The sequence below is a fragment of the Notolabrus celidotus genome, chromosome 12 (assembly GCF_009762535.1).
Source record: "Notolabrus celidotus isolate fNotCel1 chromosome 12, fNotCel1.pri, whole genome shotgun sequence".
Classification (NCBI taxonomy): domain Eukaryota; kingdom Metazoa; phylum Chordata; class Actinopteri; order Labriformes; family Labridae; genus Notolabrus; species Notolabrus celidotus.
The window spans coordinates 29,873,974-29,891,341 of record NC_048283.1 but is presented as its reverse complement, the minus strand read 5'-3'; the positions used below and the strand labels follow the sequence as shown (position 1 = coordinate 29,891,341).

The window sequence follows — 17,368 nt, the reverse complement described above, 5'->3', positions numbered from 1 at the left end:
AGGAATCATGGAGAAGCTACAGTACACATTTCTAAACCCTGGTTGAAATAACTTCTGTATGCGCCCCTCTCTCTCCCTCTCTCTCCCTCTGTCTCTGACGCGGGGGGCTTGCCCTCTAAATAAACTTTGCAGCTCATACAGGGAGAGAGAGAGAGAGAGAGAAACAGCAGAGGGCTGAAGTCATCAGCCGGCCGGCAGGAGAGAAGTGAATGGGACCTGCACGCCAAGCAGAAAAACTGCGGAGATTGACTGTGGTTCAGTTGTCTGACTGACGCGAACAGAGAGCGCGAGGAGCAGAAGGATTGCGGCACCCTCAACTTAACTGTTTTCCTCTTTGTGTGAATACTTGTCTTCCTTCTTCGTGGTGGCTTTACTTTTTGTGCATTAGCTGATGATGAGATGAAGCTGAGTTCCTCTGCGCGCTTGGCACATTAGGGTGACCACGCACCGGGACGCACGGAGCATCTCCAGAGAGACACAGGAGGAGAGGGAGGAAGGTCAATTCGGAGTTTCTACACATGGATGTTATAAGTCAAACTTTCTGAGCGTCATTTTGGTTCTAAATACTTATTATAATCATCTTTTGGACCTGCACTTGTGATCGATTTTGCTTTTCTCCTGCGCGCACCGGATGAGAACCAAGCTTTTTGCCGTGTTTGTTTGTTACTTATTTTTGGAGGAATGTTCTTCATCACCGCACGGATAACGGATCCCTGACTCGGCCTGGCTCATATGAAGAGCCTTTCCAGGATGTTACAGTCTAAGCGGCCCAGGCATCATTGGGCCAGCGTCCACTACCATCACCACATATCACCACATAGCTGGGGGTCCTGCTGTGTGTAGGAATAATTCTCTGCCCTCCGCACTCTGCCTCAAACCGGGGCAAGAAAACGGAATCTCTTCCAATAAGTGTTTGGTGAACATTGACATTGGCAGTTGCACAGCACTACTATGCAATTAAAACTGATCTCCTTTGTTTTGATCATCTTGCACTGCATGGATTACACTGGTGGTCAGCTGCACAGCAGCTCCAGGCACCGGCAACATAAACGTGAGTGTGTGTTAAAATGCAGCGCGATGCTTCCCGGTTTGTGCACGATCCCTGTGTGTGTGTGTGTGTGTGTGTGTGTGTGTGTGTGTGTGTGTGTGTGTGTCAAAAAGCACTTAACATCCTCTTCCAGCAAAATAGGCTCCCACACGGAATCTACTTTAAATACCTGAACACTGAAAGTCAGCGAATGACCCCTCATATATATAGGCTTTCCATAGGTCACCAAACAATCCTCCATGAGCGCACAACTGAGTGCACCGTAATTTTCCACTAATATTGAATTTGTTTTTTGTTTTTTCATCTTGAAGACGATACAACACACAACGTGCAGAGAATTAATATTGATTCACATATTACTGTATAAAAAAAGTGTAGCCTATTTGTTAATTAATTACAGTATTATTTTTATATAATGTAGGCTACATGTATGAGGTCCGCTGTAAATCACAAATGTCCACAATCTCAATAACTTTCCTCTAGGAATTAGTTTGCATTTTACATTTGTATAAAGAATTTCCAGCGCAAGCCTCAGCTTATAAATCTACCTCGTTGATGCAAATGTCAGTCCATACTACATAGGGCCATGCCATCATCTTCACTCCTCTTTAAATATGTTTCTTTTGAATTTTAATTGAATGAATATATTCGTTGCCGTGTCTGTCACCTGAAGCCTGCAGTCTGCGCTCGGTCTCCTGGTTCCCGTCGCTCTCTAGCGGCCAGAGCAGCGGACTTCAGGCTCTGAGTGCGCGTGTGTGAGTGTGTGTAAATGTATTCGGGTGAGGGAGTGAGTGAGTGAGTGTGTTAATGGTGCCCACTGCCCGGATTGATCTCTGTTCAAATGCACATTCACAGCTTTGGTTCCCATGTTTGATGAAGTAGCCTCCAACTTTTATCTGTTTCTTCACACTGTCACATTCTGAAATTGATGGGGAAACTTTCTCCTGGTGTTGGCGCAGATCACAGAGAGCACAGCAAGGTTCACCTCTATGTCAGTCAGAAATAGAACTCAGCATCATATTTTAAATATATTGTTCTTTACTTCTGTTCAAAACACATCTCGACGGCTCCTTAGAAACACCAGAGGTGTTCCATTATTCAAACAGTCTCACTCTGTTGGTATTTCTTCTCCCATATATCTCCCCAGTGTCCAACATAATGTCTCATCTCATGAGCTACGACCAACCGTTTTCCATCACACTAGGAAACAACTATCAATAAAGTATATTTTTCTATTCTTCCTCTGCACACTTTATCGCTGAGGGTCTCCAGATGTGCTCTATGACCGAGACTGTTAAAGAGGAGCTGTGATAGCTGGAATATTCTATTTATCACTCGCCAGCATGGCTGAAAAAAACTGTCTGTGAGCTAAAATTATACACATTAGAGGTGATGTTTTTATCTCTGCCACCTGGGGCTGAAGCTTCTCCTGAAACTTACTCACACAGCTCAGATCTGTAGGACCAGATAGATTTGGTTTGCTGTTGACAGTTAAACTGGAACAGTTTTTAAAAAGCAGAGAGTCGAGCGTCCAGGGTTAACAGAGTGTTTATTACATTGTTTTAAAGAGGTCCTGGGGTTATTTTCGCTCTGTTCAGTGTAGTTTAAACTTGAAGAACAGAGCTTGGATGCTTTGCTGCTCTGCGAAATAACACAGATTACATAGATATGTTGTAATTTGATATGTAAAGACAAAAGAAACTATCAAAAGTCAAGTAAAAGTTCCTGTTCTGCACTGTTGTGTTTTTTTTTTTTACTTAGGTCTACACTGATGAAGGATATTCTGATGTTTTAATGTCTGTTGTAAACCCCTCTCTGCAACAAGACATACTGATTCTCTCCTTAAGTGTTTATTTCCCCCTAAACACTATTAAAGAGCCTCTCAGCTCAGTGTGAGAGAGGAGGGGGAGCAGGCGGGTCTACTGGGAGGACCTAGCACTCAGTGTCTCAAATCCTACACTGATATTCAAAGTTTAAAAACTGCTTCTTCTGTTTTCTTTGTGAAATGAATAGGATTTTCTTTAATGAGTGTAAGTTTGAGGAGAGGAGTTGAGAAGCTGAAAGTGTGTTTTAAAGACTTTTAAAAACCATTCATGGCACAGAAAACCAATACACCTGACCATGATGTAGTTATGAGATCACATTATACTGAAGCATCAGTTCACTTCTTTGGAAGATGATATTCAACTTCTGCCTACCCGGATGACTCATTAATTGACAAGTGCTTCGAAGAATCCAAACTTCCGCCGAGGATGCAGATATCTCACACTTGCAGAGATATGAGGGAGGATGGAGGGATTAGATGGTGATGGGGTGAATGAGTGCAGACTTCAGAGGGAACAAAAGGGGTAAGAGCGAGCTGGGAGTCAATGACCGTCGTGTCAATGGGCCAGAATTACCAGGCAGAGACTGAACCCGAGCTCTGTGCTTCCTGTCTGTGATGATGCATCCAGAAGTTAAGCATGTGGGTGATAACAGTGGAAATGGTACAGTATATTTCATATAGTTCGTTTGGTGAGAGCAGGTTCATTTAGGCCCTGATTTCAAGCTAAACATAGGGAACACATCATCCTTTTACTTCTGAACTGATCTCTGTGAATCCTCTGCGTTTGTGTATGTGCAGGCATGAATGTGTTTATTCATATGTGACTGTTGGTATGTTATGCAAGACACCGCCGTCCAACTGAGGTTTCATCGGTGCAAGTGCGAGGGCAAGGCCAAATTCCTGCGCTTTCAGACTTCTGTGAATCAGGGCGGCTTGGCAGGAACACATGTGGGCAAATGGACAGCAGTTGTAAAGATTGTCGAGATATTTCAAACAAAGTATCTGTGATCTATGTTAAACTGGCAGCTAAACCCAGAACTGAGAGGAGGAGGAGAGAGAAGGCCGGCAGAGATGGCTGGTATTGGATGCCAGCACTGGAGAGGAAAACATGTTCCTTTAGTGCGTACAGGTTTTACCTTTGACTTGTCCACTATGTGTGACTACTGCAACACTCTCATATAATGACTTTGGGAGTGAAGCACAATGCAGCATGCTAACTCTTCTCACGGCTGTTGTTGGTACATTGACTTCATGTCACAGGTGTCCCTCCTGATACAGGTCATGTCTGATTTGATTCTGTCATATCAAAAAGTCCTGCAGAAATGTGTGGAGTTATATGAATATGAAAGACTACCCCTGTTCCTGTCCGTATTTTTACCAACTATCTTTGTCTACTAAGCTCAAACAAGGTACAGCAAAGGATGCTGAAAAGCTTTGACCGGAAACTGAAAGAAAGAGCTCAACTTGAATTTATTTCTCCTCTTTAACGTTGTTGGTTTGTAAAGACTTTAAGGGCTAAGTCTCTGAAAGCGTCCGTGACCAGGTTGTCGACATTACATTAAAATGATTAAAGCCTTAAACACAGCTTCATCCATGGCAGACAGTCTAATGAACAATTGCACAAAAAAGGGAATACAAAAATTAACTATGAAATAAGTTAAAAGCTTAACACTACTTAGCCTATTCATGTCCACAGAGGGGACTATAAACAGTACTAATAATTGTCATAATCACTGTGCTGTGGGCGAAAGTGATTTGTCCTTTATGATAGGGTATAGTTAAGTACTTTTGCATGTAAAATAGTAACCTTTTATCAAGTCTCAAGAATAGAAAGGACTGTTCCCTCATCTCTATATGGTTGTTTGCACCTATGATGTTCTTCGTGTCCAGTGTCACCTATTTTTCTTGTCTTTTTAATTTTTTTTACTGAATCTAGTCATGCAACATACACTTTCATATTTAACACTAGAAGTGTGATGAGTAAGATGTAACGTGCATTAATATCATAATGCTCTCTGTTGTTCTTCCATTATCCATAAAAACGCCCACCAAAAGTCCCTCAAATGCATCAAGTGTTTATGCTGGTACTGCAGAGACAAGCATATACCATGTAGAACATGGACTCTGAGCTGCTCTGTTTTGAATATATACACTGTTAAAATCTCCATAATGTGGACAAGACTACTTAAATGACATTATTAGCCGTATCCTGTTTTGTACATGGCACCATAGCAGAAACATGTGACACAATTCACAAGAAATGGAATACAGGTTGTTCTCTTAACAAATGATATTCACAACATATGGTAAACATTCTTTCATCTGTTGAAGGTTTGAAGGTTTTAATTGTAAAAGAAAGTGGAACTCTATTTGAGAGGCGCAGAGCTGCAATTTTTTCAATCACTTCCAGAGTACCCTTCTCTTTGTTCCCTGGTGATTTTAGGTGGAGAGATACAATTTTGAGCACATTGTTGAAGCAATGAATGATGAAAAGAGATCAATAGAAGGGGAGGAAAAGATAGAGAAAGGTGAATTCATACCATACAGTGTCTTAACCTTGGGGACTGAGAATGAACCCTTACAACAACATTTTGGAACCTGGCTGATAAAAAATGAGGACACTACATATGTCTGTAATTTAAGAAATGTTTTCATGCTGAATTTAACTTGAGATTGTTTGAGGGTTTACTCTGTCCAATTTTGGCACTAACAGAAAAGTGAACTCCAGCTTTAATCTTTAGATAAGCAGAGACTGGTATCTACTAACACCCATAAAGTGAACTGTAGCTTGTTAAATGTTGCTAACATAAATTCCTCTATCACAGGATCGCGGGAATGCCCGAAAAGTAATCCATAGTTTGAGTTTTCCTGAATCACGTGAAATAAATACTTCAACACCCCCCTCCTCGTGTCCACAGAGATCTCTGGTGTGAGCTCGGGGTGCCAGCAGGGTGGCTGTCTGACCTGCTCTGACTACAATGGCTGCCTGTCCTGCAAGCCGCGCTTCTTCATGCACTTGGAGAGGATTGGGATGAAGCAGATCGGGGTGTGCATGACTTCCTGCCCTCCAGGCTTTTACGGCACACGCTCCCCAGAGAGAAACACCTGCACAAGTAAGCAGTGATAAGTCTGTCGATGTTGTTTCAGTAGCTGGACTTGACCTCTGTGTTGTAAATCCTTACTCATAGCAAACACACAGAAAACTCTCTCAGAGTTGTCTTGAGTTTATTGTAGCCTTTCAATGTGTTTTACTTTCACATAACAAGCACAAGCACATCGAGGCGAGTTGGCTCAGAGACATTGTATAAATATATGTCCTCTCTTGTATACTACTTGTAAATGTTACACATGCAACAGCTGAAGTCTCACTCATGAAAAAGGACATTCTGTATGCACAGATCTCATCATAAAACAACCAGAAGACCCGCTCAGTGTGTCTCCTTTTGGTGACGCTGAATTAAACTCTCAGTTACTTTAGCTAAAATAATCAGAAGGCAAACTTTAAGACATAAATCTGACTGCAGTGACCCATAGTCCTTACTGCAACACACACACACACACACTTACACTGACACCCTGTATATTAACATACAGGACACACACTTGACAACTTGTGCTGTTAAATAAACTCTTGTTGTGTGTCTGTGTGTGTCTGTGTGTGTCAGAGTGCAGGTCGGAGTGCGACTCCTGCTTCAACAAAAACTTCTGCACACGCTGCCGAGACGGATTTTACCTTCACCTGGGCAAGTGCCAGGAGCACTGTCCTGAGGGGCTGGTCCAGAGCAACACACAGAGGGAGTGTGTCCCCAGTGAGTGTTTACAACTTATATTTATCACACACAGGGACCAAACACAGGGTTTGCCCTTTATTTATCTCTGCTCACCTTGTATTTATCCCTCATTAGCCAGGTGGCGATCACCAAATAAACCTGACTTTGGAATGAAGCCTGAAATGTGTTTATGTGTTACACTTGGCCTCTATGTTCAGGGATTTACTGATGTGCGTTTGACTTCACAGAGTGTCCTGCAGAGTGTGAGTCGTGTGTGAATGGTGAAACATGCACGCGGTGCCGGCCAGGCCTGTACCAGCTCGGCGGGAGGTGCCACCATGTCTGTCCTGAGGACTTCGAGCCCAATGACAAGCTCATGGAGTGCACGGCACAAGGTCAGTGCACAGTGTGAGAAAGTGCTGTTAGTGAGGGCCCATGCAATGTTTCTGATGTGGACTGCTTTCAAATAAGCCTGGACAAAACAGGGAAACTTCATCTTCCAGTTTAAAACACATCCTCATAAAATCTCTTCTCTCTCCTGTCAGTGCACTGCGAGGTGGGTGAGTGGAGTGAGTGGAGCCCCTGCTCTCGGTCCGGTAGAACCTGTGGGTTCAAACGGGGCCAAGAGACACGCACACGTCTGGTCCTCCAGTACCCAACATCCTTTGGGAACCAATGCCCTGATATCTCAGAGATCAGAGAGTGTGTGGTGAAGAGGAGGAAGTGTCCAGGTAAAGAAAACAACACTGTGGCAAAAGTGAAATGTGTTACTGCTCCAGTGAGGGTCAAATATTGACCCCGACTCATGTGATCCCTTCATTTCAACTTTAAAGTCTTACTATGTAATTTCTGTCATTTGTAAAAACGTGGAGTACAGGATTTGTTTTTCAATCCAAATTTTAAAAAGTAACGTAGTGTTGAGATACTTTGTGATATTTACTTTGAATTAGTATCATAGATATTCACACGCTGATTGACTGAGCATCATCTGTTCGTGGCTGTGAACTGAAGATGTTGACTGTTGATTGCTGTTTGTTTGGAAAGTTATTACAGGCAGATGATGTTTTTCGGCCAGTGGATTTCCATTTCATTATAATATTGCACTGGCTGACACTATGTAGCTATCATTAAGCACTTCATCCATAGCTCAGAGAACAGATAGGTGCATCTAAGCTAATGCTGCATGTATGAACTACCGGCTATCAATATGTCTAGCAAAGCATTTTTTAATTCCCTGATCATCGATAATTAATAACATGAACGATTCTGTGAAGTCAGGCTTCTGCTTTATCTTCTGATTTGTCTCAAACATACAGTCCACGCTAATTGTGTGCCCCTCTTGTGTGCCAAACCAAGGAGATGCAAAAGAAAGCTTGATCTGCCACGAGAGCTTGAGAAACACTCTCAGCAGTATAATGAGATGTTTTTCAAAAAGGGTTTTTTGATTGTTTTGCATGTTTTTTATCGCTCAGATGCTTAATGGGACACTCAGCTTCGATATCATTTATGCAAGGCCATTTTTGAAAGGCTTAAACGACCAAAAACAACATTTCTGAAGTGTGCACATTCCTTAAATGGTCTGTTGTTGTTGCTGTTGACCCATCACTGCCAACATTGTATCTGTGACACATGGCACAATTTCTGCTCTATGAATTCCAGACCCTGCTGCTACAGCTTGTACAATCAGAGCGGCTCGTTCTTCCGCTCAGGACTCCGGCTGTTTACTCAGAGGATTGTCATTGTGGTTGGAGGGAGGACAGTGGGGGTAACACACATGTGAAATGTTGCAATGGGTCTGTTGTGTGTTTTCCCACGAGACCTCTTTGGACTTTTAAACAGTAAAACCGCTTTCTCTGCTCCTAGTAAACAAGGAATAGCGTGATCATTACTAATGAAGGGAGGGAAAACTACTTTCAGACGGGCTCGTCTCTGCTCAAACCCCGGTGCTGTGGTGTATTTACGATTGGTTTTTGTTATGTGTGTACTGCGTGTGTGTGGTTACTGAGCGGGTTGGTGGCTACGGATGGTTGTTTTTTAGCCTGGACTCTGTAGTGTTAAATGACAGATCGCAGACAGGGTAGGAGGCTGAGATCCAGTCCCCTGGGGCCTCACACTTACAGAACAAACACAGTGTGTGTATGTGTATGTGTATATGTGTGTGTGTGATGCAGCAGAAAAGCAGTTGACTCTGGAGCAGAAACAGCTAGCTCAACATCAACATCCTCCCCATGGGAGGCACGCGGCGACCAGGGGATCAGTATTGGTTTATCCCCACAGCTGCCAATACACATACACACAGACACACAAGGGCACACATGCATACACACAACCAAACACACACAAATGCAAACCAAGACATGCAAACACAAATCAAGATACAAATATACTTTATCCATCTCAAATAAGTCAGACATATGCACCAATTCACACTTGCATGCTCACTTGGGCACACCAAACACACACACACACACAAACACACACACACACACACACACACACACACACAGAGATACTCACACATACCATCTCTGTGTCACTAAAATAACTACACAGCTCTTGCTCTTGGTGGTAATTTGTGAAGAGAGTCAACTGGGTCGGCGTGATTTGTAAGGCAGACTGTGAAATGTGCCCTCTGTGAGACCCCTCTATCCCTCACTTGCTCGCTCGCTCACTTTCTATCTGTATCTCTCTACTGATCCATTCCCAGCTTTATCCTCTCTACACACACACATACATACACACACTCCCTACCACACCAAAGAAAACATAGACCCCCATTTAAGCTCCCTGTTGGCGCTCCCAGTCAGCCGGGTCGGGGCCGAGACTTTAGTGTGGAGGTGACGGCTCTGTTGATCTAGCCTGAGCCTGGTGAAGGGCAGCGGGTAGAGGAGAGGGGAAAGAAAGAAAGAAAGAAAGAAAGAAAGAAAGAAAGAAAGAAAGAAAGAAAGAAAGAAAGAAAGAAAGAAAGAAAGAAAGAAAGAATAGAAAACACTTTGTATTGCCCCTCTTGTGATTACCAAGTTGCCCCAGCGCCAAGAGCATCTGCGGTGAATGAGAGCTAATTATCTGCTTCGGCGCGTCCTCTTCTTGCTGTTTACGTTCTGCACACGCTAGGGGGTCAGTGGTCCGACCTCAGAGAGCCCTCGGTAATCCTCCAGCAGCCCTCAGACACTGATACATCCTCCTCCTCCTCCTCCTCCTCCTTTTCCTTTCCTCCTCTTCTTCTTTCCAGTTGCTCTTTCGTCCCCCTCCGTCCTGCCCCTCTTCTTCCTGTTCTTTTGTCTTGCTACATCATTTTACTCTTCCAGAAGGCTAAGGATTCGCTAATTTCACTCTCTTACACCAACCTGTTTCTTCTATTGGTTAATGTTTGATCTTTTATTGCCCTAAACTTTGTTGAATGAAAGATAACTTTATGTATATAGCATTAGCCAGGAGTTAATAAGCCCAGCTCAGCTCGGCTTAGCGTACAAACCCAAAACAGTTTTTCTGTCCACAATTTAAAAAAAAAATCCACTGACAAGAATTTCAAAGCTCATTACTTATCACATATCAAGTTGAGGTACAGAAAAAGTAATGCTGTTGCTCATTGGGAGTTACTTCCTGTAGCATGAGGCAAACTCTCATAACGTTAAACAAAGCCAGGCTAGCTTGTCTCCACAGCTCACAGTCTTTGCAGTGAGCTACATAAATCCACACCTGGCTTCAGTTTCATATCATCTACACAGATATGAAGCTGTATAAATTTGTCTTAACTACGAGAAAAATATCTCCGAATCAATGTCTGGTTGTAGACTTATTAGGACTGTCGCTGCAGCCGCACAATGTCGAAATGGCCATGATTAACCTCTGAACAATGTTTTAAATTACTCGTAAGAATCATTGCAAAAGTATAGAAAAGATGCTGACATATTCAAATTTAGATTCAGAAAAACTTGGCTCTGTTCCTGTGTTATCATCAGCAAGAGATTGTGAATGTTTACACACACATCCTCATCCGCTGCAGTCTCTCTTCAGTTAATCCTGGCTAATTTGTCCTTCGACAGACCTGAGGTTCACCTCTCTATCTCTGTAACAGGATAGATCGTGTGCCCTCTGCAAACCTTAGCCCCCCTTTAACTCCCACACACACCCACACACCCACACACGCACATGCACGCACACACACACACACACACACACACACACACACACACACACACACACACACACACACACACACACACACGCACACAGACATACACATACACTGGCTACACAACTCACACACTCACATAGAGAAACATACAGTTCAACAAGCTAGCATCAACAAGTCAGTGAGGCAGTGAGGGGGAATTGATACACGCACACATTCACTCACACTTACACAGCCCAGCCCCCCCCACCCATGACATCCTGGCGGACATGCGGCAGGCATTCCACTTGTGGGACAGCCCATAGCCTTTAATCCTAGCCTGGCTCCCGCCAAAAGCTCCCCGGACGACAGAACGCCTGCCACGGAGGATGTGCCACCATAAAATACACAATGCTCCTCCAACCACACACACATATACACACATACCCACAGAGGACCCCTTACCCTCAGTGCCCCTTCGCCCTCCGTTTCATCTGTCTGTTTCTCTCTTTTTGATACTTACTTCATTCAACACTCTCTTGTCATGTATCTCTTTTACTGCTCTCTTTCTCTTTCCTTAGTATGCTTTCAATGCATTTGGCAGCACACAAACACACACACACACACACACACACACACACACACACACACACACACACACACACACATACACACACATACACACACACACACACACATACACACACACACCCACACACACACACACACACACACACACACAGAGACATGCATACATGCACAGTGCTCATCTCCCAATGTGTTAAGCCTCTCTCTGTGCTCTCGCTGAAGTACACTGACTCCTGTCCTTCATGATACACTGCAATGAATCTCTAGAAGTTACATTAAAGCCACAGACATTTCAGCTGCTGTGTTTACAGAGATTACAGAGGAGTGACACGGCATGGAGAGGGTAACACATTTTGGCCATATTTTACCCCATTAACAAGCCATTCTGTTAAATGTTCATCTGTTGTTCTTGTGACAAATATCAACTCTTTCCTGAATGTGGGAATAGCTTTCAGTGGAACCTAAGAAAAGTAGAGGTGTGAAAAAATATTGATACAGCAATATATCACGATACTTTGACCTCCAATATGATAGCAATATTTCAACTCTTAATATTGATATTTTTGTTATATTAAAAAATTACATTTTAGCCGAGTTGGAACTAAAATACAACTTCAGTATTTCAAAAACAATAAAGTGGAAAAGTTGTTTTCAATCAAATAGTTTTGACTTAATTTTTCCAATCAATTTTGAGTAATATTGTGTGATTTACATATACACCATCCCTATTTTTTTCTTAGTTTACTGTGTAGAATTTCGCAATATAACACAATATTGTGATATCATGATATCGTGATATATCGTGATACTATCGTATCGTGACCCAAGTATCGTGATGCGTATCGTATCGTGAGGTTCTTGACAATACTCACCCCTAAAAGTGGATGATTAGCTTTGAATAAAAACAAGGTTTATCATGATTAGAAATAAATGTCAATATACACAGAGTATGGGTTGTGGTACTTTATTACTGGTCCAAGCTTTCACCGTTGTTAGTTTCCTTGAGTTTGAAGTTTTCTCCTTTGTGAGCTGTTGTTGGACAAAAATAGACCTTGCTCAACGGCTTCATAACACATAAATATTTCAGTTGGGTCAAGGTTGTGGCAGTTAGATGAAGTGAAAAGGCTTTAACAATGGTGTAGATATAATTTTTATTATATGGCAAGGACAAGACCTAGACAGCCAGCGGCAGCTACTTGTTCTTAAATGTTTGATAACTTTTGAAAAGCTAATCCTATCAACAAGCTTTAAAAACTCAGTTACAGCGGACATTCTCAGCTTTCCTTTGATACCACATTTGTCTCATTCAGCATATTCAAAATAAATTCAGAAGAGTCTGGTACCCCCAAAGATGGTCTAGGTCTTTAAGGGTTAATGAAAGACTTGTTGATAAATGTCATTTGTGAAGGCAGCATTTTGTGGACTTACAGGAAGTTACTTGCTGTAACTATTTCTAACTGTTGGGGACTGAACAAGGTCACCTTAGCTGATGGTGGTAAAGAGAAATCACAGCTTATCTGTGTATTGGTAGATGGTTTCTACCTGTTGTAAGTCTTTACACTTTGCTAAGCTAATCACCCCTTGGCTTTAGCTCAATAAAGAAGAGACAGGCATGAAAGTGGAGAAAGCAAATTATTCAGTTCGTCCCAAGATGTCAAAACATAACTCCAAGTTTCCCAGAGGCGTCAGTACAAGCTCAGCATAGAATGCCTCTGGACTACAACCATCACAAGCAAATACTTTTGTGCTGTAGCGGTAAGCTGCTAAGCTAGGTAGCTAGTACAATTTATTTGGCTTGTAGTTCAACATAATGCACATAAATTTTGTATTCAACATTTTTTATCTGTACAGAGCATGAACTACTGTCCAGTTCATCTAATTCATATGTAATAGTATAGTACCATGGTATCCTATGTAAGAAATGTACTGTATATCTTTAAAACGTGTTGTATTCTAATGACAGGGACTCCACACATACATGCATATAAATATACTGCATATACATATGTCTACATCACACCTAAAAAATCTATTCTAGTACCTGTTATAGCTGTAAATCATACAATATAGATTATTTTGAATAAATTGGAATGAAAGGCATGGAACCCTCAAATCACTGGCAGAAAACATTCCCAGCTCTTATTATTGTTGAAATATGTATTTTTGGCAGTATAAGACTGTGGCATCCTCAGAACATAGTGTTATAATTTGATGTCCTGTGCCCAAAGCCAACCACTCATTATAGCCAGACTCCTGATGACATTATTCATTAAAACTTGGCTTTCTGGATTGTACTCAGTGTCTGTTGTAAATGATCCAAAACCTCTAAAGGTGTCTCATTTGTGGACCATTACACACATGTCTGCACACAGTTTACAGAAAGCCCATCAGACACTGTTCTAGCTAACCAAACGCAGGTTGGTTTGATAAACACGATCCTAATCATCTCAACACGGGCATGGATTAGGTTTCTCCTCTGGCCTGACAAAAGCATGGGGGCTACAGTATGACTAATCCACTGAACTTGTAAATAGTTGTAAATGGTGTCAGGGCAGAGAAAACAATGAGAGCGAAGGGGACTTCCTGTGTTTATAGAGGACAGGGGGCAGACTCCAGTGAGTCAGTGCACCAGATTACTCCATCTGTCAGTTCCATCCATCCATGCATGAGACATCCACTTATTTTTGATTTGGATTCTTTTGTACTTTTTATTGTCTCACAAGCAAACTTTGATGAAACTGTAATCTCTACATTGTATTTCTGCACATCATAATGTACGCACTTTATGTCCTTTTGTTCTATTGTAATTTGTTTAAGAAGTTTAAAAACAGCGGGGAGGTTCAGGTTGTTCTCACTAGACCACCATGTGTTAGTCAGACATGGTTTCTGATCAGCAATAGTCTTGGATTGATTAATTAATAGATTAAGAGTAGCAGATTGACTGTACATGAAGTGGTCAGGAGGGAGACAGAGAGAGATCTCTTGTTCTCGCTCTCCCTGTGTCTATGCCTACAGCCGACTTCAGCAGTTTCACAATCCCCAACTGGCCCACCGACCAGCCGAGCAGGCCGTGCTGCTCCGTTCCACTCACACATGAACAGCAGCAGTACAACAACAGGAAAGGGCCTCCTCTGCTTTCACTTGCAGGTCCTGTCTCCGACCTCCCTGGGGGTGGATCTTGTTATTATCATTAATAACCGAGGCTTGAGCAGAGATAAACCTTAAGCATTCCATAACTCTCCGTTTTGTTTATGAGATGGTGTTGCAAGCAGAGATAAATTTGGGGCTTATTTTAAGGGTTTTCAATTTTAGACCGAGACCTGCTCATCACATGGAGAGGGCCGCTGTCTGTGATTAAAGACTGACATCTAGTGGTGAATGTAGAGCATTGCGACTCTGCATTATTTGTAGTGTCCTTGTTGAGCCGCATTTTGTAATAACGGTGCATTTTGTAATAAACGTCCAAAATGTAATAACTTTTTCATTTCATTTTGTAATAAGCCGCATTTTGTAATAAACTGCCGCATTTTGTAATAAACTGCCCCAACGCATTTTGTAATAAATTTTGCCGCATTATGTAATAAGTTATTACATTTTGAGAAGATTATTACAAAATGCGGCAGTTTATTACAAAATGAAATGAAAAAGTTTTTACATTTTGGACGTTTATTACAAAATGCACCGTTATTACAAAATGCGGCTCAACAGTCCTTCAACAAACCTCTCTTTTTACCTGAAAACTATTGTTTTTATATGACAATATTATTTGCATTCAGGCTATTACATAGATTAGTTAAGGTCATGATTTTTGTAAATCACAGATATTCCTTCAGCTTTTGTTTGAAAACTAAGCAGGAAAATCAAAGGAAAATTTTGTTAAGAATATTAAAAGAAGTTTTAAGATTTCCTGAAGTTTCTTTAAATGATTAAAAACATTTATGAAAAAAAAGATGTCTTCATAAACAATTTTCATCATACATTCCATCCTACGTTTTTGAGACTTTAAGATGCAAATGCATAAATGAAATTTGACATGCAGAGCTTCATTATGGGCATTTTCTGTGGCTGTATACCATTTACATGTTTATGCTGCAAGGAGAGATGCTGTTTGTGTTTAATGTCCCATTTCTTAATACTTTGCATTAGTTAGTATTGATTTTATTTAAAGTATGAAAGGAACTTATTCATATTGTTGTCTACTTAGTATTAATATTATTAACATTTCAATTTCTTATCTTCCAGGAGGACGGAGGAAGAATGAGCGTAGAGAGCGGAGGAATCGCAACAACCGCAAGGATAAAGAGAATCCAGAGGGGCGAAGAGAGAGGAAGAGAGAGAGGGAGCGAGAGAGGGAGAGAGACACAGTTGAACGTGAAGACTCTGATAACAGAAACAAAACAGAGCACCGGCATCGAAGAGGCCACAACACAGACCCCGTCTCTCCTGATGAAGGCCTCGTGCAGTAGTGCTCTGGACAGACAAGTTTGCTCCTCATCATCCTCCTTCTGTTATCACCCAATCCTTTTCTCTCCAAAGATCCCTCACCCTCTGGTCACTCCCCCTCTTTGACCCCTCTCTGCAGGGGTGTTGCTGCTACCTGTATGATTTGAATCTAATGTTTATGCACAAGCAGGATGGGGCACATTCAGCTACAAGGCTCGGGCCACAATGGACTTTTTTATCTTCCTATAGCCTCTGCTCCTTCACTTTCACCACTGAGAGAGTGTCTCTGCTGAAGAGTGCAGGAGACGCTGCTGAGACTGCTGATAGGACTGAAGAACAAAATGAGAAACTGAGTGGAGGACTGACAGACAGATGGACAGAGACTTCACACTATGTGCTTGTTGATATGGTTATTTAATGGGGCCCTGACACAGCATCGCGCATCTTGGTTTTTGAATGTAGATTTTGCAACATAATATAGAACAATTGTTTATTATTGTTGTTCCTGTTCTTTAGATCTCCTTACTTTATTTTATTTGGTGCAGACTTTGTAAAAAAAAATAAAGAGAGTTTGCCATTTCCATCTTGTGACATCATCACAGTTACTGCAAATGACAGATGTGGGAAACCCGGCATGCTGAGTCAAAGCATTGACTGAAACCACAAACGTATTCTGTATGTCTTGGACAAATATGTGATAAATCTAATTTACCATTGGTTTTTCTTTTTGTGTAAATGAAATCTGTGCTCTCAGTAAAGCTCCTTTGAACAGGAACCAAAAGCACCTGTATGTCAAATAAAACTATAATGGGTTTGTACCTGTGTGTTATCTGTGTCTGACTGCCATCTTGTGAAATCAATTTCAACATGCACTTGATTACCACGTTAGAGGAAATGGAAAGTAAAACTCAGCAGTGTGCAGCTTTTAGTTGTTCATAAGAAGTTGTGGTCTCAGGAGTCAAACTGTAGTGCTAGTTAGAGGTTAAATAATGTAACACCAGAACATTTGTGGAGGATACTGATACACTTCTCTTAGTGCCTTCAAAGTCACTGAATGGGCCATGTTCCAATATCCAGACCTTCATAGTATTCAGTGTCAGAAAAGATTTAGCATGTCCACACACATGTAGGTCAAATGCAGTACCCAAGAATACCAGAATGACCTTCTACTGCTCCCAGTTTAAGGCTGCAGCATGTGACCCTGCATGCTTTTTCTGACAATTGTGACTGACGGTCCTTGCTCAGCTGAAACTACAGAGAAAAGAAAAGATTCAAAATCCATTCAGGGTCTGCTTTCAGTAAGGAGTGAAAGCTGTTTGAATTTAAAATGTCAAATAGTCTCTTGATTAAGTAAGAGAGCAAAGACAGACGCAATGCATGCCAAGACGGATTTATGAACATGAGGGTCAAAGTTCAAGGTACCATTTTATGACACTCTAAGTCCCTGTTGTGTGTGTACTACATGCAAATTATATAACCTTTAAGGGCAGCCAAATTCTGCACAATAAAATAATTGTTTGTGATAAGCAGTGCAGGTATAAAGAAATAGCAAAAATAATCGCTGACCTCAGCTCCACCAC

The 17,368-nt window shown here is 41.7% G+C and overlaps 1 protein-coding gene across 1 annotated transcript; it reads left to right on the top strand.

Moving 5' to 3' along the window:
* The first annotated feature begins 145 nt into the window (after nucleotides 1-145).
* rspo3 (R-spondin 3) lies at nucleotides 146-16,606 on the top strand. The gene is made up of 6 exons (XM_034697517.1): nucleotides 146-1,051; nucleotides 5,792-5,986; nucleotides 6,539-6,682; nucleotides 6,892-7,038; nucleotides 7,189-7,374; nucleotides 15,588-16,606. The coding sequence occupies exons 1-6, from the start codon at nucleotides 952-954 to the stop codon at nucleotides 15,809-15,811; spliced, it is 996 nt and encodes a 331-aa protein (XP_034553408.1). The 5' UTR covers nucleotides 146-951; the 3' UTR covers nucleotides 15,812-16,606.
* Nucleotides 16,607-17,368: the final 762 nt, after the last annotated feature.